The 27,971-nt window shown below is 40.8% G+C and overlaps 2 protein-coding genes across 3 annotated transcripts in view; one reads left to right on the forward strand and one right to left on the reverse strand.

Annotated features, from left to right (window-relative positions):
- usp13 (ubiquitin specific peptidase 13) overlaps positions 1-15,493 on the forward strand; it is a 92,921-nt gene extending 77,428 nt beyond the window's left edge. Inside the window, exons 18-21 of the mRNA XM_080185631.1 lie at positions 2,846-3,015; positions 5,655-5,808; positions 8,906-8,990; positions 10,085-15,493. Coding sequence (XP_080041757.1) covers positions 2,846-3,015; positions 5,655-5,808; positions 8,906-8,990; positions 10,085-10,178 — 503 coding nt within the window. The 3' untranslated portion in view covers positions 10,179-15,493. The remainder of the gene's footprint in view (positions 1-2,845; positions 3,016-5,654; positions 5,809-8,905; positions 8,991-10,084) is intronic.
- Positions 15,494-22,231: 6,738 nt separating this feature from the next.
- pex5la (peroxisomal biogenesis factor 5-like a) overlaps positions 22,232-27,971 on the reverse strand; it is a 185,769-nt gene continuing 180,029 nt past the window's right edge. For both annotated transcript variants that reach the window (XM_080185633.1, XM_080185632.1), the window contains one exon: positions 22,232-24,632. In XM_080185633.1, coding sequence (XP_080041759.1) covers positions 24,434-24,632 — 199 coding nt within the window. In that variant the 3' untranslated portion in view covers positions 22,232-24,433. The remainder of the gene's footprint in view (positions 24,633-27,971) is intronic.

Raw genomic sequence — 27,971 nt, forward strand, 5'->3', positions numbered from 1 at the left:
TCTGATTCTCAACCATACCTGCTAAAGACTATCACACTCCCTTCATCTACTAACAACTTTTCAGATGCAACATTTTTGCCATTTTTAGTCCAATACAGACATAAAAAGACTAAATCTCTGTCAAATTCTTATCCTCTTTTTTAAAGACTGATCTTGGCTATGAAACAGCCCCAAAAATGAGAAATTCAAGACTTTGATATCTTTCTTTGATTTTCAAAGTGTCTGCATTAGTCTTAATTCCGCTGTCACCTGCAATTCCCAGGCATCCACACAGGATGCTCTCACTCTTACCCACAGCCTGTCTACTGCTCTCTCTCTCTCTCTCTCCAAACCAGATCCCTCTCTGCTGTTATTTCTTAACCCCTTAAATCTTTCTCTGAGAATCTCTCACTGGATTTTTTTCTCTCTTAAGTCTAACTCTCTCTCCTCTGTCCTCTCCACAGGCTGCCAATTCACAGCCTGTTTTTGACTCTGTCTCTGTCTGTCTCTGTCTGTCTCTGTCTGTCTCTGTCTGTCTCTGTCTGTCTCTGTCTGTCTCTGTCTGTCTCTATTGTTATCTCTCTCTCTGTCTCTCCCTGTCTGTCTGTCTCTATTGTTATCTCTCTCTCTGTCTCTCCCTGTCTCTATCGTTATCTCTCTCTCTGTCTCTCCCCCTCTGTCAACCCCTTGAGTCCCACTCTAAGCTCACCCAGACACACTCTACTCTCCTGCCCCCCACCCACCCCACCTCTTTGGGGACTTCGGACTTCTCGCTTTCTTTTTTATCTTTAACACCCCTTAGCATCACTGCATCGTTGCGCCAACGTTTTGTTAGAATCTTGTCACCTGATGGTGCTGCTCCCTCTCTTTGAAGACTCGTCACCTGATGTGCGGCTCCCCTTGGGCGTAAGTCTCTCTCTCTCCGGCTCTGCTCCTGTCCTGATACAGTCTTTTTCGCCCCTGGTCTTCTGTATTAAGTGATCCAAATTCCTCACATCTCCGGCCCTCAGTAACACTGTGCCTCACAACCCCTCGCAGTGACTCAGATGAGTCAGCTTACGGTCCTGATGGTCTTATTGGGGGGTCCTCTAACTAATTGGGGTGATCAACGTAAAAAAATATTCATCCCCATTTAGGAGTCCTGTGCTGGTTTCTGAGGTCAGTGACACCATCCTGCTCAAAGCGTCAAATTGTAGACAGGGCTTTCTCTCAAGGCTATGTATAACAATTAAAGCTAATACAAAGACTCAAAAATGCAGTGTATTGATGTTGAAGACGTGACTTTATTTAACCAGACGATTGAATAGGAGAATGATATGAGGAAGCCCTGCACTTGAGGTATAGAATATGGGCAGCTGGATGTCAGTCTGAAGAACAATGCTCCTATAAAAGCAATTATATTTCCCAATGTCATATTGCCTACCTTTCCAGTGGGCATTATCCAGTAAACATCAATACAAACCGGTCAATAATCATCCTGTCATAAACTCCAGTCAATAACAATACACATCATGACCTAATTGGATTTCATTTGTTATTAAATTATGAATGTTACCTCCCTTCTGTTACCCAACAATATGGGATGCTGGACAGTGAAATGAAATAATGATTTACCTGCAGCAAACAGATTGAAATGTATCTCTTTTTCTTCATGTTAGTCCTTCTCTATAGAAATGGTATCAAAAATAAAATGGAGCTTTTTATTTTTTAAGGGGACATAGGCCTTGCTGGCGAGATGAGCATTTATTGCCCATCCCTTAGCTCAAGGATGAGTTTTGCTGTTGTTTTGTGCATCTGCTAATCATTGGCTGTGTCATTTCAAATATCTTTATTATTTACAACCCATCCCCAAAATTTCCCAATTTATCATTACTTCTAAATCAGCTTGCCTGAAATATGGAACATATTCATTTTCTTTTCCTTTTGCCAGAATGTTAAATTCAATGGTAATTTTTTGATTTGATTTATTATTGTCATATCTACTGTGCTACCATAGGTGGCATGGTACCAAAGTGGTTAGCGCTGCTACTTCTCAGCTCCAGGAACCTGGATTCGATCCTGACTTGGATCACTGTCTGTGTGGAGTTTGCACATTCTCCTTGTGTCTGTGTGGGTTTCCTCCAGGTGCTCCGGTTTCCTCCCACAGTCCAAAGATGTACGGGTTAGATTGATTGGTCACGCTAAAATTGCCCCTTAGTGTCCTGGGATGCGCAGGTTAGCAGGATTAGTGGCTAAAATATATGGGGATATGGGGGTAGGGCTTGGGTGGGATTGTGGTCGGTGCAGACTCGATGGGCCGAATGGCCTGTTTCTGCACTGTAGGGATTCTATGATTCTATGTGACTCTCATCCAATCCTGAGGAATTCTTCATGTCTGCTCCCTACCTGTTTATCTCTCGGAATTGTATGACCCAATTCATAAGGCTACCATTGGCAGCCATCTTGCTCCCCACCACTGCTGATACCATTACTGCTTTCAGTGAATCCATTGTTCCTTCCCTGTCCCTCTATTTTGTCATTGACTGAAGTTTCACAAAATGTAACCAAAAGCAAAACACATCCATCGTGTAAATTCAAAATACATGTTTTAAATGAGAAATATTTATTAATTATGCAGAGCTGTCTTCTATGGCAACAGTCCTGGCTGGTTTAAGTTCCCATAATCCAAGATCATTCATTTGAAAGTGGGTGTCATGTTAGTGCTCTTAAATCTAGGGTTATGTATTTAGAAGCCTAATTTGATCGCTACATCAGGCAGGCATCATGATCGAATGCGCTTGGAGGGCCAAAGTGCCTGTTCCTGTGCTGTACTTCTCTTTGCTCTATACTTGAAATCATCAATGAAACTTTCTTGTTCCCCCATTAGATTTTGCTGAGCCACTATCACTGTCAGGATATAATGAAGTTAGCCATAATGAAGTGGGTCTAGCTGGAGGGGCTTCTTCAGTGGAAAACCAGCCACCAGAAGAGATTGTTGCCATCATTACATCAATGGGATTTCCCAGGAACCAGACCATCCACGCACTGAAAGCAACTGTAAGTCTGAATTCCCACCGTGTTTTCACAGCAAACCATTGAACACAAATGATGTCACCCCTTCTATCAACGTATAAACTGAGATTACTTATGTGCCTAAACGGTTAAATATTCAGTAATCTTTTCAAACAAAGTCTTTCATAAAAAAAATGGCGATTTGTTAAAGTTTCAGTTCCGATTCATGTGTAAGCATCTATGTTTTAAGTAGATGGCTCGGTCAGTAAATGGAAGTTGTGTGATATTTAGCCACGTCGACCATGAAGATCTCTGCTTCTATCAATGACTTGTGTTGAATGAGGTAACTCATTCCTTCTACTGTGTTATGTGCAGTGCTGTCTGCTGGGAAGTTATTTTAATTTGTTCCTGGGATGTGAGCATTGCTGGCAAGGCTAGCATTTGTTGCCAATTCCTAGTTGCCCGTGAGAAGGTAGTGTTGAACTGGTGTCTTCAACTGCTGCATTCCATCTAGAGTAGGCACACCACTGTGTTGTCCAGAAGAGAGTTCCAGATTTTTGCCCCAGTGACAGTGAAGCAACAGAGTAAGAAGTCTCACAACACCAGGTTAAAATCCAACAGGTTTATTTGGTAGCAAAAGCCACTAGCTTTCGGGCCCCTGACCCTTCGTCAGGTGAGTGGAGAGTTCTGATCATAAACTCTCCACTCACTTGATGAAGGGGCAGAGGCCCAAAAGCTAGTGGCTTTTGCTACCTAATAAACTTGTTGGACATTAACTTGGTGTTGTGAGACTTCTTACTGTGTTTACCCCAGTCCAACGCCAGCATCTCCACATAGTGAAGCAACAGAACGTAATTCAAAGTCAGGATAGGTGGTGATGAGGGGAATTTGCAGAGCGTGGTGTTACCATCTGTTGGCTGCCTTTGTCCTTTTAAGTGGTAGAAGTCACAAATCGACTGTGCAGTCAAAGCAGGTTTGGTGAGTTGCTGCATTGTGTTGTATAGATGGAACATACTGATGACACTGTATGCTGATGGTTAAAGGGAATGAATGTTTAAGGTGTTGGCTGGGGTGCCAATCAAGTTGGCAGCTTTGCTCTGGAAGGTACCAAGCTTCTTCAGTGTTGTTGGAGCTGCACTGAGGGAAGTAGAGGGTATTCCATTACACTCCTGACTTGTGCATTGTAGATGGTGGACAGGCTTTGGCAAGTTACTCCCCACAGAATCCCCAGTCTCTGAGCTGCTCTTAAAGCATCCAAATACTGTGGTTTCATGTATATTTGTAAAGGGAGGTTTGGGTCTGACTATTGCCTAGGTTTTTCACAAATAACCATTCGACTGCCTGTTTAGGTTTGCAAATTGTTACAGTTCCTGTAAAGATTGATAACTTGTAAAAAGAGATGAATTCCCCCGTGAAGATGTAGAGAAGCAAAGGACAAGTTTTTAAGATTTTTACTGTAATAAACCAAAATCAACTTCAATCAAACATTAGTTTGATGTATTAGTTGCTTGTTAACTAATGAAAAGATAATTTCACATTAAGTAACTAATGCAACCGAAATACAGTAGGTCTTTGCTAATGTCAATTAACTTAACCTTCTTTCATTTTAACGTATTTAATAACAAAGTAAAAGATAAAGTGAAGTTTATTTATTAGTCACAAATAAGACTTACATTAACAATGCTATGAAGTTACTGTGAAACAATGTTATACATCTGTTTAGCATTGCTAGTTTCACTTTAATGTAATTTCTGCCACAGTGCCTTCACCTTAGCTCTTAGTCCCTCTACCTCCTTACTGGGGCTTTGTCTCTCCTGGCATTGCTGATTTGCCCTCTCCTCCCTCTTGCCTCCTGACCTCACCGACTCCCACCTTCGCCTCTTACCTTAGTCCTCGAGATTTGCTCTCAGCTGCTGGCTCTGCTCCTGGTTTCCCTTCTGAATGCTCGCTAAGTCCTGATCTCCATCTAGTGGTGGAAGTCATGCCATTTGTTCAACGTAGGTGGCAAAGCATGAATCTTCCGATCCCATCGGAGTCAGTGGCCATTTGCTTTGCTCATTGTCCGAGCCGCCAGGGAACCCACGGCAGGGGTGGGGAGGGAGGGGGTCGCCCTTGATGGGACTTGAAGATCCTGTCGACTGGACGGGCCGGAAAATCCCATCCACTATCTTCATTCGTACGTTAGTGCCTTTTCGCTCCACTGATGTAACACAGATGCTCTTTAGTGGGACTCATAGAGTCGTAGAGGTTTACAGCATGGAAACAGACCATTTTAGTCCAACTTGTCCATGCCACCCTTTTTTTTTTAAACCCCTAAGCTGGTCTCACTTGCCTGCATTTGGCTCATATCCCTCCATATCCATCTTACCCATGTAACTGTTTAAATGCTTTCAAAAAGACAAAATTGTACCCGCCTCTACTGCTACCTCTGGCAGCTTGTTCCAGACACTCACCACCCAGATTGCCCCTCTGGACCCTTCTGTATCTCTCCCCTCTCACCTTAAACCTATGCCCTCTAATTTTTGACTCCCCTACCTTTGGGAAAAGATATTGACTATCTAGCTGATCTGTACCCCTCATTATTTTATAGACCTCTATAAGATCACCCCTCAGTCTCCTACGCTCCGGACTCATTAGATTTAACAATGAAAGTAAATTTCTTCATTGCCCGGCTGTTTTTGTAGAATAACAACCTGGAGAGAGCACTGGACTGGATCTTCACCCATGCAGACAATGAAGATGAGAATGAAACAGAATCGGATGTAGATGCAGAATCACAGATTACTACAAATGCGGAAACAGAGCCAGCAGGGCCCAGAATCAAGGATGGACCTGGAAGTAAGTCCGCTGCAATGTGTTAACACATGCTGCCAATTAGCAAATCTAAGTTTACAAAATGAAGCAAGAGAAGCAATTAAAAAGAATGAATTCGGCTCTAAATCAGTTAAGAGTTAACTTTTTTCATATTTATTGGAAAAGGATCATGCTGATTTGTTGTGTTGATTATCTATTTGACCAATGAAACTTTCTCTCACTGTAGCGTTTGTCTAATGTGAAAGACAACTGTTTGCATATTGTTGTGAGGTGAGTTTCCCACTGAACAGAAAGTATCTTCTTGTTTGTTGGTTTCCTTTTGTGACGAAGAACGTGCAATTGCACTGAAAAGTGAGGGATGATCAACCAATCACAATATGGTTATTCCTGCGTTTCATGGAATTTTTGAAGGCAGAGTTGAATGTGATGAAAATATCACCTAGTCAGTTCCATTGAAACTGGGATCTTCACATTAACCTGTGAGGAATTAATGGCCAGAACTCTAGCACCTCGCCTGCCACAGAATTGGCAAGGGCGAGGGTCCAACAACAGAAATCTCTGTTAATATCGGGTGGGAATTTCCAGTCACTCTCAAACAAGGCTGTTAAATCCTACCCAAAGTCCTTGTTTGAAATTTTTTTTCTCCTTATTTTTACAGAGGAATTAACACATGTAAAGTAAGCAACTTCTTCATTCTGTATTTTATATGCACCACCTAATTCTATTGGTCCCAGGATTATCTGATTGACACGTAAACTTCAATTTTTTTTTCTATCCCTTTATGGGATTTGAGGGTCACTGGCAAGGCCAGCATTTATCATGCAGTCCCAGTTTTCCTTAAGAAGGTAACCGCTGCAGTCTATGTGGTGTAAGTGCTCCCACAGTGCTGTTGGGGCAAAACCTGACATTTAACCTTCCTGTTTTCTATGTTATTACGCATTCAGACTCCCTAAATATCAGTTAACCTTTTCTCACGCCAGATCTTTCATTTGAGTCAGTTTTCACTGGCTTTACTTGTTGTTAACGGATCAGTAACAACCTTAAAGTGATCAAGAGCCGTATCTCTCTGATCCTGACAGTACAGCCTACTGTATTCATAGAGCCTGACTCTTTCAGATATAAGGTCCCTTATAATCTATAAATTGATCTAATGCCCAAGAACATTTACCTTAGCACAACTGCGATACTAGCAATGACCCAAAGTTGGATTCCTTTTCACCAGTGGGTTCCTCACTCTTTATGGACAATACTGAAATGTGACCTGAGGCGAAATCTGGAGACCTTTGTCCCTCCAGGCATTGGGCGGGTGGCGGGGGGGGGGGGGAGGTAGAGCTAAGCACAGCCACTCCTTCACCCTCATGCTCTCCCAAAAATAGGGGAGGTGCAATTTCTGAGCAATAGTATATCCAATGATGATGGTTCACTGTTCAACATCTAGGATGGTTGCAATTTCCTAGATATTGGGTAAGCAAAGATACATTTTAGATGTTGAGAATACAGGTTCTCTTATGGACTGTTCTATGATATTGAAATCCCTGAATAATACCTGGGTAGAAAACCTAAAAAACGTAGCACATCTTTAAAGCTCCTCAAACCAAAGGGTAGAGCTTCAGATTTTCCACAAGCCTCAAGGTATATTTCCTGAATTTATACTATCAACCTCTCGGACATAACCAACAACGTCTGGGTGATGTGCCAATTGTCCACGATAAAGTACAAGTTGACTACCAGATAATTGCGCATTAGGATAAACTATTCAGCCTATTTTAAAGTGCAGACTGGAAGATCTTAAAATACACCCATTTTAGAATTGTTTCAGGAATGATATCAGGCTTTTTGCCAGTACTACTTACTGTGTTATGTTTCCATGTGGTGATTACTGTCATTGAAGAATGATTTACAAATCTCAGTCCTAAATTTGCTGCTCACTTGTTTTAACTATGTCCTCTTGGTTCTACTTTTGTTGTACAACATAAAATATTTTTCCAAATTCATAGAGAGGGATTTTGTGTCCACATCCCCCGCGACGTGTTTTGTGGTGGCAGACTTGACCCACCATTGGCTTGTGATGGGATCTTCAGGTCCCACCAAGGTCAGTGGCTTTTTCCGATGCTCTCAGTCTCCATCACTGGGGAACCCAGCACTGGCGGCCACTGTCGGCGGAACCGGAAGACCTAGCCAGCAGGAAGGGGCAAAGTATCTCCCATGGTGGGGGTGGGGATGTAAGTGTTTCCCTCTGCAGAGGCGGAAGGAAAACCATGCCACATCTTCTTGCCCTAACCTCATTAATTGTGCATCTGTGGTTTAGCGTGGTATTCTGTGGCAGGCTGGGCTTGATTGCACATTTCCTGCCATCATACCTGAGTGCCATATTGAAAAGGTACCCATTGTCATTCATCTGCTATTGAAGAAAGAAAATGGATCTCTTGAGACTATAAGATGGACTTCCTTACTGACATGGAAGCTGCAAGATCCACTTCATAGATGCTCCCCCCAACCCACAGCTGTGGTGTTCCAGGGTCGCTGGCAGTCTCCATCCCGAACTCCACAGGCAGCCTCAGGCGTTCCTTGGATAAGTGCAGACTCCTACACGTTCCGGCGTGTTTTCCTGTTGGCATCGCAGATTCATGCACTGGGGGAGGATTCCAGTCAGGATTCATCTGCTTCCCATTAGCGCGATGCAAATCGGTTTCCCAATCTGCTGTGGCAGGCAGCAGTGGAAGATTCCATGGGAAGTTCACTGGCATAAAACTGATTTTCGGACTTTGTGCAAAATTCTCTCCCCTGCCTGCCTGCAGAGGCATGGGAAAATCTGCAAATGGCGCACAACTGACTAAATTTCTTTACTTATCAGAATTCATTCTCTGTCTTGGTAATGTTGAATTTAATTATTTTATACAACCCAGAATCTCTCAATTGTCATAGTGTGCAGAGAAAGGCCATCATCTCTCAGACTGAATAATTCACTTAGCGTCATTCTCCCATTTTCTCCTAATAACTCTGCATGTTTTTCCTTTTCAGGTGACAAGGTAACAAAGATAACACCGGATAGAAACATTTTCTGTATTTTATACTGCTCTAAGATGTAATTTAATGATCTGCGATTTGATTTCATCTGCAGGATATGAGCTGTTTGCTTTTATTAGCCATATGGGACCATCCACAATGTCTGGCCATTATGTCAGCCATATCAAAAAGGAGGGAAGGTAGGTACTAGTTTCTTTGGAAAGGATGTTCAAACTGCTAACTGTATTTGAGCTTTTATAACTTTATTCTAATTAGCATCAATTCAATTCTGAACAGAGAATTAGGGTAGATCCAACTTGTTTCTGTTGCTGGATCTGTAGTATAAATACCTGTGTTAATGGGTCAGTATGTTTTACTTATTAGTTGGTTTAAAAACCATGGAAAAATGTTTTGAGAAAACAATTGAAAGGTGTAACAAAATCATATGGTATGTATGTTCTATGAGTATGCCAAAATATTTGAGTGTTTTATACAATTTTAATTAATTGCTGTGAATCAAGAGTGTGTTTTATGTACTTATTACCTCTAGACTTCATTATTACAACACACATTTTACTCTCTGCAAACTTGAAGTAATCCAAAACTCTGCTGCCCATGTCTTAATTTGCACCAATCCCTGTTCCACATTCATCCCTGTGCTCAGTAACCTACATTAGTCCCCAGTCAAGTAACATCTTGATTTTAAAATTTTCATCCTTGTTTCAAATCTGTCCATAGCCTTGCCTGCCTCCCTTCTCCCTTTGCTATTATCTCCTCCAACCTCACAACCCTCTGAGATATCTGCACTTCCTGAATTCTGACTTCCAAATCTGATTTTAATTGCTGCACCATTTTTGGCTTTGCCCTCAACTGCTCCAAGGCCTCAAGCTCTGGAATACCTTTCTTACCTCTCTCCGCCTCTCTACCTCACCTACTTCCCTTTAAGATCTCTTCTTAAAACCTATTTCTCATCATCAGTCCTAATTTTTTTATTGCCTAATTTTTTAAAAATTAATTCGTGGGACATGGGCATCACTGGCTGTACAGCATTTATTGCCCATCCTTAGCTGCCCAAGGACAGCTGAGAGTCAACCACATTGCTGTGTGTCTGTAGTCACATGTAAGCCAGACCAGGTAAGGATGGCAGATTTCCTAAAAAAATTAGTGAACCACTGTCATACTTTGATTTATAATGCTCCTGCGAACCATCTTTATTATGTGAAAAGTGCTATATAAATATAAATTGTTATTTATCTTTGCATTAGTTAATTGCATCTCCATTTCTCCTATTCAGGTGGGTAATCTACAATGACCATAAAGTCTGTGCTTCAGAGAAACCCCCTAAAGATCTGGGATACATTTACTTTTATCAGCGGATGTGCTACTAAGCTTGAGACCTATGTATGGAAAACCATAACCTTCTTTCCAAAGATCCAAAAATTATAAATCGCCAAAGGTTTGGGGGTGGGGGGAAACTGTGGATTCTGTCATTACTGTGCAACTACCTTATTTATAGAAAACACAATTATAATGCAATAGTATGTTTGATATAAGAGGGAAAATTTTTATTGTTTAATATATTGACAGTCTTTTTTGTTCTTATTTTAAAACTGCATCTGGAGAAGCTGAAGAAGCATATCAGAGGTGTGTGCAATCAGTTTACTTTTAACTGACTTTAGCAAGTTCCTTTTTAAATGTATCAGAACATCTTCATCATTTCTTCCATTGTCCTCTTTCCCTCTTATTCTAGTTCATTTGTCAGAATGATTGTTCCTTTTGTTTTTTTTTGAATGGGCGCTCCATAAAAACATAGCGATCTCATTGAAAGCATTCATTTGCCGCAGAAAGCACTGATTTTAGGGTTTTCCTTTCTAAGTATCCGTTTTAAAAGGGAGAGCTTTTGTATTTAGCACTAAGGAAGTATTTAGAAGTACAGATGTGCCTCACCGTTACTGATTAGTTTAAAAGTTCAAACAAACCCATGGATTCATATTGAAACCAACATTCACAAAGTCATATATGTAGCATACGATGTATTCAATCACAAAATCTCGACCCTTAAAATACTTACTTGGTCTTGATACAACTATATATGACCTTCAATATGACCAATCTTGCCCAAGCCATGTAAAAAGCCTAACCAAAAGCTAAATTTCTCGAATCTCACTCAGCCATTCATTTAGCATAATTTTATTTCTTGCTGCACATAGAATCAGGCTGTTATTCTAATTAATAATAGTGTTTGCAAACATTGGATGGACTCTTACTGGCCTCCTGAAGAGATTTTGATGATGAGGACGGGAAGAAAGTATTTTGTCAACTGGTTCCCGCCTCTGGACGATTCTACCAGAGGTGAAATGGAGGTAGCAATGGCTACCTGCCTAGCAGCTGGTCACTTTATATTATTAATTGTTCAATTGTGGTAAGGATGGAAACATTAAGGGATCTCAGTGGCTGCATCTGGGCTCCCTGCTGAGGCCAAACTTGGCAGGTGCCTGCAGAAAGGTTACTCGTGGGCCACAAGATCTCTCTTAGATTCCCCCCCACCCCCGCAAGTCCTCTTGCAGAAGCTGAATGGATCTGAGAGACCTTGCTGTGGCTGCAGACAACAATGCAGGGCGGGTTAAAGCTACAGACATCTCTAAAGGGTACCACAAGGTGGAGGTGTCCTGGCAGTTATCCTCTTACAGCAGACATGCTGATGTTTTCCTTCTACCACTGCCATCCTTCCAGGGTTGCAGCCCCCTGATTAGGCCTGCAGCCTCAGGAATTGCTAATTGGACAGTGGCACAGCCAAATAGGAGGCCGACTCCAAGAGGATGGTGCTAGCTGGTGCATGCTGGGATGTGTGGACCTGGATTAGGTCCCATCCTGCAAGTATTCTTAGAGGACAAGATTCTACCTAATGATCCTAATAACTATCAGAAAAATTGTGTCAATACCCTAATTTTAGTCTTATAAGTTGTAGCGATATGATTTACAACATTTAAGTAGAGTAATAGCTCAATGCAATCTTGCGCCCCTAAAAGATACCTTTCTTTAGCAAACTTCCTCAAATGAAAGTAACCTCAACTTTTGTATGATAAGCTCAACTATTTAACCGAGAAAGCAAAAGAGGCCTGTCTCAAGAATCTTTGACTCACACCATGTAATCAATCCTCCATCTATTACTGGAACCAAAGACTAAACTATCATTTGTTGTCAAATAAGACTGTTGACTTATAGTAAGATTTCTCAAAATGAATTTTCTGCTGCTAGTTGTCTGCAGCAGAATAAATTGAACAACTGGTAGTGAAAAATGGGCTAGAATTTTGTCTTGTTGAAGATCCACCTAACTTTGCCCCAGAATAGCTCCTAGATGGGTTCATTTGCAATGCATGTAACAATAAGGGTGCTGTTTCATTCTAAATTATATTTGTTCTGCTGCACAGCTGTAAAATGTCAGATCTAAATCATGTTCCTGCGAAATAGGAACTGATTGTCGCTAGGGAGGGGTAAATATACACAAGGTCATGACAAGGACATATAATGTTAAACTAAGTGTAGTTAAGGGAGCTTTGACAATTCTATTTTCTTTCCTGCTGACAAGTAGGTTCTTTTGGAGCTCCGTGCCAATTTTAGTACATTTTGTTTATTATCACCTATGAAGAGTGTTGTGATATCACAGAGCCATAGATTAAATGATAATTTGTAGTTCTGTTACTGACACCACTGAACCCTGGAATTATTCTAGACGCCTTTTGTTGCGGTAAATTATATGCTGTCTAAGTCTGGATAGCTAAGTAATTATCACCAAGGCTTGAGAACAGACACAACAATCCTTTTGTGTTATTGAACAAGTCCCCAGTTATTAGACTTGAGACCCTCGCATCAGGTTGGATGGAGAAGAGTCACATGAAGGTGAAAGAGTGGCTGGCATATCTGACAAGTGCAAAGATGTTTCCATCTGGAGCCAGTTTGGAAGGTAACTGGGAAAGAATTACATGACTTGCCAATTATGGGTGCTTTAATGTCTAAGGGTGTGCGTACTGCAAGAAATGTTTGACTGGACAGCATCAGATAAAAGGAGAAAGCAAAATAGTTTTTTGTGAGCAGAATAGTTCTTTTATCTTGTGACATTTTTCATAATTTGTTTGCCCGTCAAGGAAAGAAGATGTCAGTACTGGGGAATACGGGAAAAATTGCAAAACTCAAGACCTTGGTTTCTTGCCTTCTAGATTTTGTAGTGGGTGACTCCTTCTTTAAATCACTCCAGTAACTGATGGTTACAAAGTGCGATGTAGATTTGATTGGTTGACACGAGCTAAAATTATGGGGAAGAATCATGGCTTTCTTAAATGTGGCAGAACTTAAAATAGGGTTAGATATGCTAAATTATATTACACTGAAGGAAACAACTCTGCCCTTAGCAATTCATGATTGTAACACTGATGGAATCTCTAAGACTTCTCATTTGTTGACTGGAACAGATTACAGTAATTGTTGCCATAATTTGGAGAAAAGAGATGGTGTTACCCATGACAGGATGGTGGGAGGACCTCAAAAAAGTAGGCAGTTATTTGAAGTGTTGGATAGCTTTCCTTAAAATGAATTGTGTAGAGACTAATTAAATAGTCATGTAAATTCTAGGGTTTAATCATGTTGCCACTCATAACTTTACAAACCATTGCATTGCTATTTTTTCACTTGCCATGGTATCAGTAAAACTTGGGTAAATTACTTTTTCCACCTCTATTCATATTACTTCATGTCAAGTTTAAAATTAAAGGAACATTGAGGATTTCTAAAGTGAACCTTTAAAAATACAATGCAGTATTACACTGAGGTACTTCGGGTTGCTGGAGCACTCCCAATGCTGTGGCTAGCTTTGGTGCACCACACTTTTGCTCATGTCTTATATAATTAAGACCAACTTTATTTTGATAAGAACTTATTATGTCAAGTCTAAATCAAAAATCAGCAGTGCTATTTGGATGACTAAAAATTCTAAAACGTGTTCACGCTTTAATTAGGTCAATACATTAAGTCAATGGAAAATCTTAAAATGTTGATTGCAAATGAACTAATTGTAACCGCAAAGCCAAGTTCAGTTTTTGGCCTCTGATACCACAACACCAAATAAACCTCAAATTCTATCAGTGCATGACACTTAATTGGTTTTTGTAAAATGAGTTCCTGATCACAAGTAGATTTAAGATTTAGTGATAGTATATTACAATACGTTTTAATGGTTTGTGATCATATTATGCAGTACCTCTCAAACTGAGAAGCCATTTTATTTGCATTAGAATTATCAGCCTTTCTGTGTATGCACCAAAATTTAAGTAAGTTCTTTTATTGTTTATCAAATCCGTCAGTGGACATCAGTTCCTGGGCACCCCTGTCTGACCAGTTAAGTTCAAAAATAACCTATTATTGAAGCAGTTTCAATTGATAATGTAATGCTGTACTTGATGGTTAAGTGAGTTAGCAGTGAAGTATTTTATATAATCTCTATTTGTTGAGAGATCTAATTAAAAGAAAAAGTATCCACATCCATGTTTGCTGCATAACAGAAACATTCTGAAGGGTGGCTTGTGGGTCGGTATGTAGGAAATGTTGTTAAGAACTTGGCAAATTTGACAAACTTGCACTTGTTTTAATTTATGTGCCTGAACAACTATTAGACCAAAGCAATCCTCATTAATCCCCCAAGCAGTAGATTCAGATAGTTTAGTTAACTTTCATGGTGTCATTTTCTTAGCAATTGGAGATGAAACTCTTTTATCTTGCCTTGTGCTTTACTTATTACTGGCATGATGGTGAAAAAAGATTCACAGTATGAACAGAGGAAATGTTTTGCATATTTGGAACTCCTATTTTTGTGAATTTGGATATTTCAATTGCATTCAAAAATAAATTTGAACTCTTTCCTAAGCATCAAAATAAACCTGATCCCTATATCACCTTCCCATTACACCCCTTCCTCATCCATCTGCTCTTTTCACTCCATTCATTCAGTCCTGCTCCGCCTCATCCACTGTATACTCCCAGTCCTTGGGCTTTGCCCCATCTTTCATTGCCTTCCCCAAACTGATAAAACTCTAACTTCACCTCCAGCAGTTTGACTCTAAAGATGACTGTCAGCCAACAAGAAGGGGAGGCAATGATGTGGGGTGGACTTGGCCTAGTGAGGAAAAGTCACTGGTGAAAGTAACAGGAATTCATATTTCTTATTAGCAAGATGGTTTTACATATTTGGGAGTGCCAGTATTCAAATGAAATTACTTTTGAAACATTTTCTATGAATGTAGTAACTTTTGCCTTCCTATATTCTTTCTCTAATCCATTGCGGCTGACTTTTTACAGCTTTGGTGAGAGTTACAGGTCTATGCTGTTTGACTGATGTGAACACTGAAGCCATTGTCTTCTCCTGTTCTAGCTTTCCCTTGTTACATCCACATCTATTTTTAAATTTTATTAATACGGTACTGGTGTTTTACACCATTGTATAATGATAACATCATTGAGGTTTTTAGAAATAACTTATTTGAAGCAGAGTGTCTGTGGATGGTTGGATCTCATCCATTACTGCTGCAGTTGCAGAAACCGCTCTTGTCATCAGTGTTAATGTAACTGGAAAACGTTGGACAACATTGGCGCACAATCTTCATTGTTTCAGCTACAACATTGGAGTAATTCAATAAAATTTTGTTGAAACCTTTTTAGCCGAGTTTTCATTTAAATGTATTAATTATTGACTACGTAATGGGAATTATAAAATGGTCACTTTTCCCTGGGGTTACAGAAGAATATAAAAAAAATGAAGCCTGAGGCATTATTACATGCAGCACAAAGTGCAGTAGACCAGAGGATAGGAAAGCTGAATAATGAAGCATATTATGTTCAACTCTAGTTCTGCTAATAAGCACATAACTCTGTTAAATGCAGTACATTGTGTTGAAATATTAGAAATATTTATAATTGTTAATTAAAAATAATTTAATAACAATTTCAAGAATATGCTAACATATTTTCAGAACTATGTTCTCGGACTGCTATTCTTTAGATTTTCTTCTACACAATCCAGAACAAAGCAGTTTGTTCAATCAGCAGCACCCCATCTACTATCTTAACTATTCGTACCCTACCAACACACAGTAGCAGCAGTGCATCCTCCAAGGCTGACATGTTGAGTTTGATTCCTGACTATGTGGAGTTTGCATGTTCTCTGTGTGGGTTTCCTCCGGGTGCTCCGGTTTCCCCCCCCAGTCTGAAAGACATGCTGGTTAGGTGCATTGGCTGTGCTAAATTCTCCATCAGTGTACCCTAATAGACGCTGGAGTGTGGTGACTCGGGGATTTTCACATTAACTTCATTGCAGTGTTAATGTACTTGTGATATCAATAATATATTTTAAAAAGCATATACAACATGTCCTAAATTGGAGACCTCTACCACCTTGAAAGACAAGGTTAGCACAGATATGGGAACACCACTGAGTTCCCACCAAGCCACAAAAATGCCTTGAATTACATTGCTGATCCTTCACTGTCATTGGGTCAAAATCCTGGAAATCCTTTTCGAACTGCATTGTGGTGTATCTAGTTTAAAATTTTCAAGTTTAATTATTAGTATCACAAGTAGGCTTACATTAACACTGTAATGAAGTTACTGTGAAAATCGCCTAGTTGCCACACCTCGTCATCTGTTTGGGGTACATTGAGGGAGAATTTGGCATAGCCAGTGTACCTAACCAGCCTGGTTTTTGGACTGTGGAAGGAAACCGGAGCACCTGGAGAAACCCATACAGACATGGGGAGAACATGCAGAGTCCACACAGACAGTGACCCAATCTAGGAATTGAACCCGGTTTCCTATGAGGCAGCAATGCTAACAACTGTGCTACCCTGCCCTATTGACCACAGAGGTTCGAGAACACAGCTCACCACCACCTTCTCAAGGGCAATTAGAGATGAGCAACAAATGCATGGAGTAATAAAAAGAAACAGAGTTGATGGACTATTATTGCTGGAACTCAAAAACAAGAAGGAGTGGTGAAATATAAGAACAGATGCTCTTTCTCTGTTGTCAATATGCCAGTGCGTATTTAAGCTAATTTAATTGTAGACTGTTTTGAGACCAGCAGGTTATGATAAACTAGGACAGTTCAGCAAGGATAAGGATATGTGATTATGCAGATGCGTCATGGCATTTCTTTGCATTGGAAGTTACACTGGTTCCTTTATTTGTAAACTCAATTTTTAACTCCATTATTTTAAAACACAGGATACATAGCGAGATGAGGGACAGTATCAGGTTGGAGGTAGGTATGTGGTATTTATGGGTACAAAATGTATGCCTTGTAATTTTGCAACACAGGAGATCTATGAGGCTAGGAGGAAGCCTTTTGAATTTGTTAGCATTGAGAGTTTTCCTGAGGTTTTAACACTAGTGGGAATCCTGTGGCCTGACAGCATAAGAGCTTCTTGGGCATCATAGAATCCCTACAATGCAGAAAGTGGCTAGTTGGACTATCACGTCTGAACTGACTTTCCAATATAGTATCTTACACACGTTCTATCCTGTGTATTTGCCCTGCTAGTCCCTCTAACATAAACATATTGGGACACTAAGGGGCTAATTAGCATAGCTGATCAGCCTGCATGTCTTTGGATATTTTTACATCAAATAAATCCTGAGAGACAATGGGTTCAATAGCATTTAGCAGGAGAAATACGGTTTTGGACATAATTAGGTGTTTGGTGTATGGTGGTTTGGAGTGAGGGAGGACAGGCTGGGACGGAGAATGAGGGGGGGTTCCTGGCAACAGGATGAGTTGGATGTCTCATCTGACAACTACAAAGTGGGATTGAGGATTTCTGCGTTGGAGGGTTTAATGTGATACACTGAAATTATGTTTGCGCTGTTGCAGTACAAGCGGATAAGATGTGGTAGCATTGGAGGGGGGTTCCAGAGCTGGCAGAATCATGGTGGTAATTCACTGAAAACAAGCTCCTAATTTATCCAAAATCAGAGAAGAGCCAAGGGTGCTGAAGTTCACCAGCACTGCTGATTGAGGATTTGGTGGTCCTGGAAAAGTGATTATGATAAGAGCTGGAGCAAGAGGAGTGTAAGCCAATGGTCATCAACTCCTAGGCATCTCTGCCAAAACTCTGTTTGCATCGTTTAAAATCCAGCTTTCATTCTGTGGACAGCACAGAGATTGCATTCCCCAAAAGCACCTAATGTGACAGCAGCAGTAATACATCCCCCCCCACCCCCCACTCTCCAAGGCTCACAGGAATTTGGGAAGTTGTCGAGGAGCTTGGGGAAACCTTGGCATGATTGGGGACAGAGTGGCCCTACCAAACTTAAGGGCAGGCTGCAGGATAATGTCTGTTTTTTGCAAAATTGACTGGCTGAAAGAGAGAACCAGCAGCATGTGACTGTAACCAGCCACAGGGGAGCGGGGAAAAGAGGACATCGTTGACGGTGCTGGGAGCTTTGTGGAAAAGAATGAGAAATTGGGAGCACATTTGTTACCCCTATGCCCACGACGTACTTTCCTGAGTCTCTTGCTGGCAGATGCTTGCAGACTACAAACCCTGTGGCCTGTACCAGATGGCTTGGGGCTCCGTTTCAAAATGTTTAACCCCATCCTCTGTGGCTTTTTGAGTGAGTCATGAACTCATGTGTAAAACAAATGTACTTTGCTGTGGCTCATTATGGTTAACCTGCCCATTTCAATGGCAAGCACGCCCCACCGTGCATCACCTAGTTGACACCAGTGAGTTGCTGATAGCTAGGGATTTTCGTGTGATGAATGTCAAAGCCATAATGCTGAGTTAAAACAGGAGTTACTTATTTGCATATTAGTAATACTTACAGTTCCAAGAGTGGGGGTGGGGGGGGGGGGTTCCTTGCTCATCTGCAAACCCATCTAGGTAAAACCCAGAAGTAGGTGAGATGTTGGGATCCCAATGCCCTTTTTTTTAGAAGATGTCATATTCTCATACACACAATTCTGCCCTTTATCCTTATATTCAAATCCACAGACTTACTCTACCCTTATGGTTACATCTCATCTGGTCTTACATATATACATGTAACAGTCCTGAGTTTGGTATTTTATGCAATATGCCCTCCCTTTGACCACCGTTCATGGTATAACCTTCAGCGACTTGGCACACTGACTAGGATTTCCACCCTAAACTTTCCTATCCCTATCTTCCTTTTCACTGAGGAAAACATCTTAAAAGCTCATTTGTTACCAAGCATTCGGTTCCCTCTAACATTCTCCCATGATAAGGGATCTCTTCCTTTTCATCTTTTGTACTTATTTATTTGTTCTTGAGTCAACATTGACTGCCCAAACCTAATTGCCCTTGAGGAGGTGGGCATGAGCAGCCATCTTGAACTACTGCTCTCCATGTAGTACAGGTACACCCATAGTGCTGTTAGGGAGTGAGGTTCGTGCTGGATTCCCATCCAGAAGGTGAGAAATAGTTGGGACCGGTATTATTTCCCTGTTTTACTGCTGTTCCACTTTAAAGTATACAAGACCAGTTCAGACCAGTATTTATTTTTGCCCATTCTACTGATTATTTTGCTCTTTCTTCACCTCCTTGAATTCGGACTTAGGGAAGTTTACTTGCTCCAGAGGACTAGGCCTCGATTTAACTCGTGAATTCAAGGCTTGATGTAAGGCTCGAAGCATTTGAACTGTAGGCCTGACTCAGGCCCAGTCTTGAACCTATTATAGCTTACCAGTCCCATAACATTTCTTTTTTGTGTACTTGCAGGGAGCAGTATGGGAGCGGTGATGGTGGGGGAGGGGTGGGTGCAGTGATTCAGTACGTTGGAGAAAAGGATTTATTTGAACATATTTGCATTTAATCCTGCTTTGTAATTAGTCTTACTGAAAGTCAATAGAATGCTGAGCCATTATAAAAGCAGTTACCTTTTTCAAAGTGAGTATTTTAATAGAGAGAATCTGGATAGCAAATAACTTGTACATATTTGACTTTATTTAAATAACCTTTCACGTTCTGTACATATCAGAAATCCTCACATGCGACACTGGCAGTCCTCATATTGTGCAAATGCCAGTTGGAAGCCTGGAGGAGTACTTGTACATTTGGGTTACCTGCAAATTATTTCACATCCTGGTGATTTCATCATTCAATGTACAATGGAGTCAAAGTCCCTCAGAACTAGACAGTTCATTTCTTACAAATAGTTCCCAAATGGAAACAAATTGTTTCGGAAAAAAGTTACCAATTGCTGCTAGCACAGTCATGCTACTAAATTCACATTAAACAATGTAAGGGCATTGCGAAAAATAATCTGTGGTTGTGGTCCTGGTTTTAAGAATCAGAAAATGTTTGAATAAATATTTTACTATGTAGTATTATAGTACCATAAAATATATGGTAGTATAATTGCACTACCAAAATGCAATTATAAATATAGGCAAACAGATTTGCAAACTATTAATGCAACACAATTGGCTTTAAACAAACAGTAGGGATAAGATTTCCTTTGTGCTTTAGGTGTAGCAAGATCATAAAAGCTTTACTAAAAAATAGGTTCATCCTTTTTGCTATACCATGTGCAGAGGAAATATTTGTCCCTTTTGTACTTGCTATGCTGTAGAGCATTATATTCTTCTAATTAGTTCATTTAAGGTAATCCTTGGTGCTTTTGACAGATTCATGCATAAGTCCATTTTCAAACGGAGCCATAGGTAGTTTATAACTATCTGAAATATTAAAGATTAAATTATAATATTTGGATGCAAATGTCAAAAATTATTGTTTTGTAAAAAAAAACGAAGTTTTGACCTAAACTTGCTGGGCAACTCAAAGCACCAAATAATTCCTGCTATGCATAAAAGTAGTTTTTTATGTGCAATTAACAGTGGACATCATAGTACAGTAATTGCATTTTATTTGTTTTATGAATGTGTTAAAAGCGGTAGCGGTGGAGGTATGCAAGTGTTTGCAGTATACTGCCATTAATGTCACACTCTGTCCCACTGATCATTGTTGAAATTGTTTTAAGAATAAGTTTAAATACATGAAATGTGTTCCATTTTGTTAATTCGGTGTGAAGCTCCAGCAGCTCCTTAAGGTCTAGTGTATTGCTGAAAACATTTTGTGAGGAATGTGACAGTAACACAGTTCATTTAAACCACTTTTTTATACGCTTTAGCCAAGCTTTCAATTAGTAGCAATGAAAATGTACACTTGATTACTGCTATGCTTAAAATATTTATGCTGATACTAACTAGTCCCGTGAAATAGCTATTGGTTTTTTTTTAGTACAAATTGCAAGATGTATTTCATGCTACTCAGTTATTGTTTTAATGCTTATCTCACACCTTATGCATTAACAGTATACACCAGAAACGCTGTAAACTACATCATGTTCAAGGGAAAACAAACTTCTTGCAAAATAAAGATAGATAGAACATGAACAAAAGGAAAATTGCCTTTCAAAGTCATGCGGTGAGATTTGTATGTGCTAGGAATATAGTTAGATTATCCAAAACCAGTGATGTTTTTCTTCCCGTATATTTATAGCGAATAAAGGGGATGATTCTCCCATTGCGACCTGCAAATTTTCTGGCGGGTCAGGTTGGAAGAATCGCGTGTCAGCCATTTCGTGGGATTTGTGCATGCATTCCTGACACATGCGCGTCTCCAAGAGCCGCAGTTGGGACCACGCTGGAAACCGACGGGTAGAGAGGTAAATCATTTAAGTCTTTTTTAAATGTATTTTAAATCTATTTTGCATGTGATTATCGGGCTCAGTATGGAACTTGCCGGGCCCAATAGCATCTCCCACCCCGCCAGGAGTATTTCATTCCGCAGGGTTTAGAGTAGCTCCCTACTTTCGGAGAACTAGCAGGAGACCCTGCCAGAATGAAAAGAGGACAATCGGGGGGCGGGGGGTGGGGGGGTGGGGGGGCCAGAGGGTTGGGTGGTGAGGGAGTGGTGCCTCCTGAACATGGGCACCTTGGCAGTGCCAGCCTGTGGCCCTGGCATTGGGCAGTGCCAAGGGGCAGGTCCTAGGGGCAATTGGTGGGGGGTCCCATTGCCATGCTGCATTGCGATCGGTCTGGGACGGAGGGAGGGCAGCAGTTGGGATGGGCTGGGGGAGGGGTTGCTCTGCCGGGGATGGGGATTGGGGGGGGGGGGGGGGGTGCGGGGCGGGGCGGCCTGCTGGGATGAGGAGGTGTGGGGGGATTGTCACTGCCTCGGGGTGGTGGTTAGGGCTGGCCCGGGAATAGTTGTGGAGGCCACGATCGGGCCATGGGTGGGGAGGGAGCTGGAGGGGCAGCACTGTGGGGGGTCTTGGGCTGGCCAGCAAATGGGGAGATTGCCAGATCAGGGCCACTGTGCTGCGCAGAGTTCTGGATCTTCCAGCCTCTGGCGTGAATAGCGCCCCCCCCCCCCCACCCCCAAGTTTTTAATGAGATTCACAATTGTGACCTGTGCAGTGCAAAGAATGGGGAGATTTAGGTCTGAAGCTGCACTGAAAAAACAGTCGTGATCTGGACCAGTTTCCTCACCAATTCAGCACTTTGGGAGAATCACCCCATATTTTCTGAATGATGAGGCATATATACATATTCCTAATTCATTCAGTGCAATGCAGTATTTTAATTATAACTAGAGCAAACTATTACTAAAAAAATGATTGATCTAGAAGATGGTATTTGGAATAAAACATCCTTTATAACATATTAAATTAATTTCCCTTTTGCATGCCTTCTTTAAAATGATAAAACCCAAATCTTCAGGTCATATTCCATTTTGAATCTCTTGCTTGTAGATCCAGTGGCTACAACCTGCTGCTTAAATCAGACAATCCCATATTTCTAGTGTACTCTTTTCGGTTTCAATTGCTATTGAGCTTAAATACTGGGCCATTTTTATCCTGCTGCAAAAATATCGTAAATCTTGCAGTGGCTTTATTGAAAAGACATAAATAAATGGAAACAATAACAGTCGATCATGGAAAATAAATCAATCACAAAATTATTAAAACAATACAAAGTGCTGAAATGCTTTCATATTCCACCCTAAACTGGATCCAATAGAAAATTTATTTTGCAAGGTTAATCTGTAAGAAGTTGACTTTTAACATATAGCATTCTTTAGGGTAGAATAACCCAAATGGCAAAAATGGGATCTATGCCATTTTTACAGAAACAAAAATATTTTTCAGTGAGAGGAAGTTCTATTGAATTTCTATGGATCCATTTTGATGTGGAAATGTATTCCTTTCATCTTCTTTTGATTAACATTGCTTTTGTAAATAAGAGTATTTTTCAAGAATATAATTAACTCTACTTGTTGCCTGTTGTCTCACATTTATCCATCTTTTTCCACTACCACAGAAGGGCTGTGTCTCACTAATTCAGAATTATCATAGGATATAAATGGGCTTGTCAAAACCGGTGCTGATAGATAGTGTAAAGATGTAAGTCTGATGAGAGGGGGGGAAATGAAGGAAAAAGCCACAGATGTATAGAAATAGAAAGTAATCTTAATTAACTGAAATCAGCAAATGAAACTAATTAACATAATATTCCTTTCATTACTTGCCTAAATTCCTCAAATTGAAATGAAAATGATTTACACATTCTGTGCACAAGGATGATATGAAAACTCCTGAAGTTCTCCTGTCCATCTGGCATTCCATTTTCGGCAACAAAGCAGATGATGCTATAGAAGTTTGGTTTTTCTAAGCAGCAAATCTTGGTGTAACTGAGGAGTTGTTGTTCTGTATGTTGGATGTAGGTAAGACCCCAATGGTCTAAACGTAAGAAGAATAGTTTGGAAATTACAGATGGGAATTTCTTCCCACCCCCCTCCAATCCCCACCCCCAGGGTACCTTTCTGGCATGTAGAGGTCCGCCATTGGTTGTCGGTGGGATATTCTGGTCTGGTTGTTGTCAGTGGTGCTTTGTGCAGCTCGCACTATGTTACCGAGAAACCTGCTGTGGAGGGGAGGTTGTGAGGAGGAAGGGGAGGAGGGAAGGGGATTACCATTAGTGGGACTTAATGATCCCGCCAGCGGGAAGGGCTAGAAAATTCAGCCCGTTTTCTCAATCCATTGTAACTAGAGCTAAACTGAACTCTACCTTCAATTCTATCCTTTAGTTATGAGAAGTGCTGTTCTGATGACATTTAACTGAACTTTTTACTAAAGTACATCACGGCCCAGCTTCCCAAGTGGAGGGAGTAAACTGGACAATGGTGTAAAGATTGCAATGACTCAAAACACAGCTTGGATATTCTAATTATGAGAAAAATGTAACATTACCACACCTTATCAAATGTATGAAACATTGTTATGCTTGCTATTCAGATTTTAAATATTTCCAACTAAAAGGTATACTGTATCTTAAATTGGCTGTGTGTGAAATATTTCTAATTAATTGAATTTTGATAAATTCCAATTTGTTCATTGTACGAAAATGACTGCAAAACCAGTGGATAGCATTTAGGAATGGGTCACGTAGCCCCCGTGAAAATTCTGCTGTAAACTTAACTGTAAAAATCCTGATATATACAGCATTCTTAACATTTACATGGAAATCCCAATTCTATATATCATGTATAACCTTAAATGTTTGATGGAATGCAGGTCAGTCCATGTTAAAGGCTTTCAATAAGGTGTCAAGATCTCCAACATGTGCTGCTTGAAAGAGTTCAGGCTGGTCCATCAGGGAAAGCGCTATCCTGACGGCTGTCCAGATGCTGCCCGAAATGAACTGATGGCAAAATTGTGTGCTTCGGCTCTTCCTCTGCAAGTTCAAGGCTGTAAGGAAGTTGCTGACAGCTTCTCTGTTTGAAATACAAATAAGCCATATCAATTGTTTATGTTAATGCCCATATTAAGGTCATTCCCATATTAAACCTGAATCTTGCTTTTGTATCATAAAAAGTAAAATGTTGGAAATCTGAAATTAAAAACAAAAAATGCTGGAAAAACTCATAAGATCAGGCAGCTTCCGTGTGAAAGGAAACAGAGTAACAGCTGGAATATACTACTGTTCACACCTGTCGGCAGGATTTTCCCATCACATCGCAGTGAACAGAAATTTGGCTGGCCACCAAATTCTCCGATATCGCTGCAGGTGAGCATGGCGTGAATGGCAGGTAAGATCGTACCAATATTTCGAGTCCTCTCTGAAGAAATTGCAATTGGACTTGAAACATTAACTCTGTTTCTCCCTCCAAAATGCTGCCAGGTGTGCTGAGTCTTGCTAGAAATTTCTGTTTGTTGATTTATATAAAGTTACATTCAGTTCAGAGTTTTTAAAAAATCTGTTATACCTGTGATTCTCCTAAATACAAGTCCACAGCATTATACACAACCTCTGAATCAACAATGACAGATGTATTAAAGGATAGCAGAATAATTGTCATTACTGATACTGCACATCAGAATGACATCTATAGTTGTTTGGGAGTACAGAGCTCAAGTGGTGCTAAAAAAAGACACTTTGTCCTGATGAGTACAAAATGCAAAGCTTTGACAATCACAAGATTATCAATGTAGGGAAAACAACATCTTTATGCTAAATGCGAGGAGGGTGCAGATTGGTTGGCAAATAGACTCTGATTGTTGGAAGCGTTGCCATGAAGGATGCACCAGGTGATGATTATTGAAAATTAACTGCAAAGCATTGTTAGAAATTTAAAACAGGTGGCTTGACTCTGGTCATGGCATTGCCCAGGGGAATGAATCAGCAGATGGTGACCACTTACTTTGTTTAGCTGAAATAGATGCAATGTATGTAAATATTCTTTCTGTCTGCAAAGGACAGGGCCCTGTGAATGAATATATGTAGTTTCCAGTACATGCAAAAGCAACACACTACAAGACAACTGACAACCATAAACTGGTATTCTTGTGATTGTCCAGATGAGTGCAAGTTTCAACAAAATGATTTTTTTCAACAATATTCAATGACATTAATCATCTAGATGCGGTCAAACATATTAATACAACTAGCCTAATTGGTGCTGCCTCCACTGCCACTGGTAAAATCCCAGCTGCAGCAGGGGGAGACCCTTAAATAGCCATGAAATGGCCACTAAGGAACCTCAGATGGACTGCAGGTTAGTGGGCTGCTCATTGCTTCTCCTGTTGGTAAAATCGCAGCAGGGGCTTCTGGATGGTGGGTCAAAGCCACTGCCATGGCAACCAATTTTAGGCTCCTTCCTGCAGCCTTTCAGGGGCATAAAATTCTAGCCATAAATCAAAATGGTATGTTTCTAGTTTTCATGTTTCCATTTTAGGGGAGCATCTACTAAAGGTTTGACAGAACAGTCAATATAAAAGAAAACCGTTCTGTCTTGTACAATGAACTAAAATAAGCATTAAGAACATAAGACCATAAGAAATAGGAGCAGGAGTAGGCCATCCAGCCCTTCGAGCCTGCCCCACCGTTCAATAAGATCATGGCTGATCTGTCGTGGCTCAGTTCCACTTTCCCGCCCTCTCCCCATAACCCTTAATCCCCTCTCTTATCAAGAACCCATCAACCCGCTTCTTAAAAATATTTAGCGAGGCAGCCTCCACCACTTCAACGGGCAGAGAATTCCAGAGATTCACCACCCTTTGAGTGAAGAAGTTCCTCCTCAACTCCGTTCTAAACCGCCTCCCCTTTATCTTGAGGCTGTGCCCCCTAGTCCTACTGTCTTTTCTGAGCGGGAAGAGTCTCTCCACCTCTATCCTATCCATCCCATTCATCATCTTATACGTCTCAATGAGATCTCCCCTCATTCTTCTAAACTCTAACGAGTACAAGCCTAGTTTATTCAGCCTCTCCTCATAGCTCATAGCATTGCATGATCAAATTAACTAACTGTTGTATCCTAGAACTTTAATTGCAAATTGTTTTTGATTTTATTTTTCTACAATTGAAAAGATAGTGGCTGCGATTCTCCAATCCTGCTGTGCGAATTTTTTAGTGCAGTGGGCTGGGAGAATTTTGCATGGGGTGACGTGCGGAATTTGCATGACAGTTTGTGCCCCAATAGCATCTCCCAGCGCAGATTTCCAGGGGACAGTCAGGGCTGACCCTGGAAAGGCTGGGTGGGGGGGGGCGGTGGGGGGCCGTGATCAGGCCATGGAGAGGTCAGAGGCGCAGCAATTGTGGGGGGTCGCAGGGTTGGCCAGTGATCGAGCTAACCTGCAATTGGGAGGCTGACAGTGCAGGACCACTGAACATGCTCGCTGGTTTCAGCCTCCGGGCTGGGATTAGGCCCTGTCCACTGATTTATAATGACATTCACGCTGGTGACCGCTGCAGTGTAGAGTGTGGGAGATTCTAGTCTGAACTCCCACTGAAAAGAACAGTGTAAGTTACTCCAGTTTTCATGCAAACTCAACACGTAGAATTTTTTTGGGAGAAGTCTGGCCAGGATCTTATTTGCAAATCCTGATAAGCAAAACTTCGCTTTATAATGTCATGGTGTCGCAGATATATACAGTGCAGAAAAAAGGCTCTTTGGCACATCACATCTGTGCCAGTCAAAGATAAACCGCCTAATTATTCTCATCCTATTTTCCAGCACTTGGCCTTGTATGCTTTGGCATCACAAGTGTACATCTAAATCCTTCTTAAATGTCATTTTATTGAATCCCATAGTTCTGCTTTTCATTTCCTAAGATTGTTTTGGATAGGTTTCTCAGCTGTACCTCGGACAGACTGTTCTATTTCTGTTTTCATCCAGCTCTGCTGAACTCTGGAATTACTTTTCTCTATACGCCACTCTCATTCCACAATGATTCTTGACGTTCTGAGATGCTTCTCTGAGCCTCGTGTACTCTTCCATCTCCTACCCCATTCAGAATTGAATAGATTTCTGTCATTCACCGTTCATGCAACAGGTCACAGAAACAGAGCTGGCTACAAATGGATGAAATAAAGAATGCTTCTACTTGTAGTAGTGAATGGCTTTGTTGCTTACAATATGAGTCTTGCTTTGTGAAGAGCTTAAATGTGCTTGAAAAATTTAAATCTTAAAAATAATAATAGTGCAGGAATAATACACTGACTGCCATCAGTACCATTTCTTGCTCTTGCCCTGAACTGTAAAGTTGCATTGGCTTTGCTTCCACCCTTCTGTCACTTTCACAAGACCCAAACCTGAGTCTTTCCTCCCCTTCCT

This window comes from Carcharhinus amblyrhynchos, chromosome 3 (assembly GCF_965287045.1).
Source record: "Carcharhinus amblyrhynchos chromosome 3, sCarAmb.v2.hapA, whole genome shotgun sequence".
Lineage (NCBI taxonomy): Eukaryota > Metazoa > Chordata > Chondrichthyes > Carcharhiniformes > Carcharhinidae > Carcharhinus > Carcharhinus amblyrhynchos.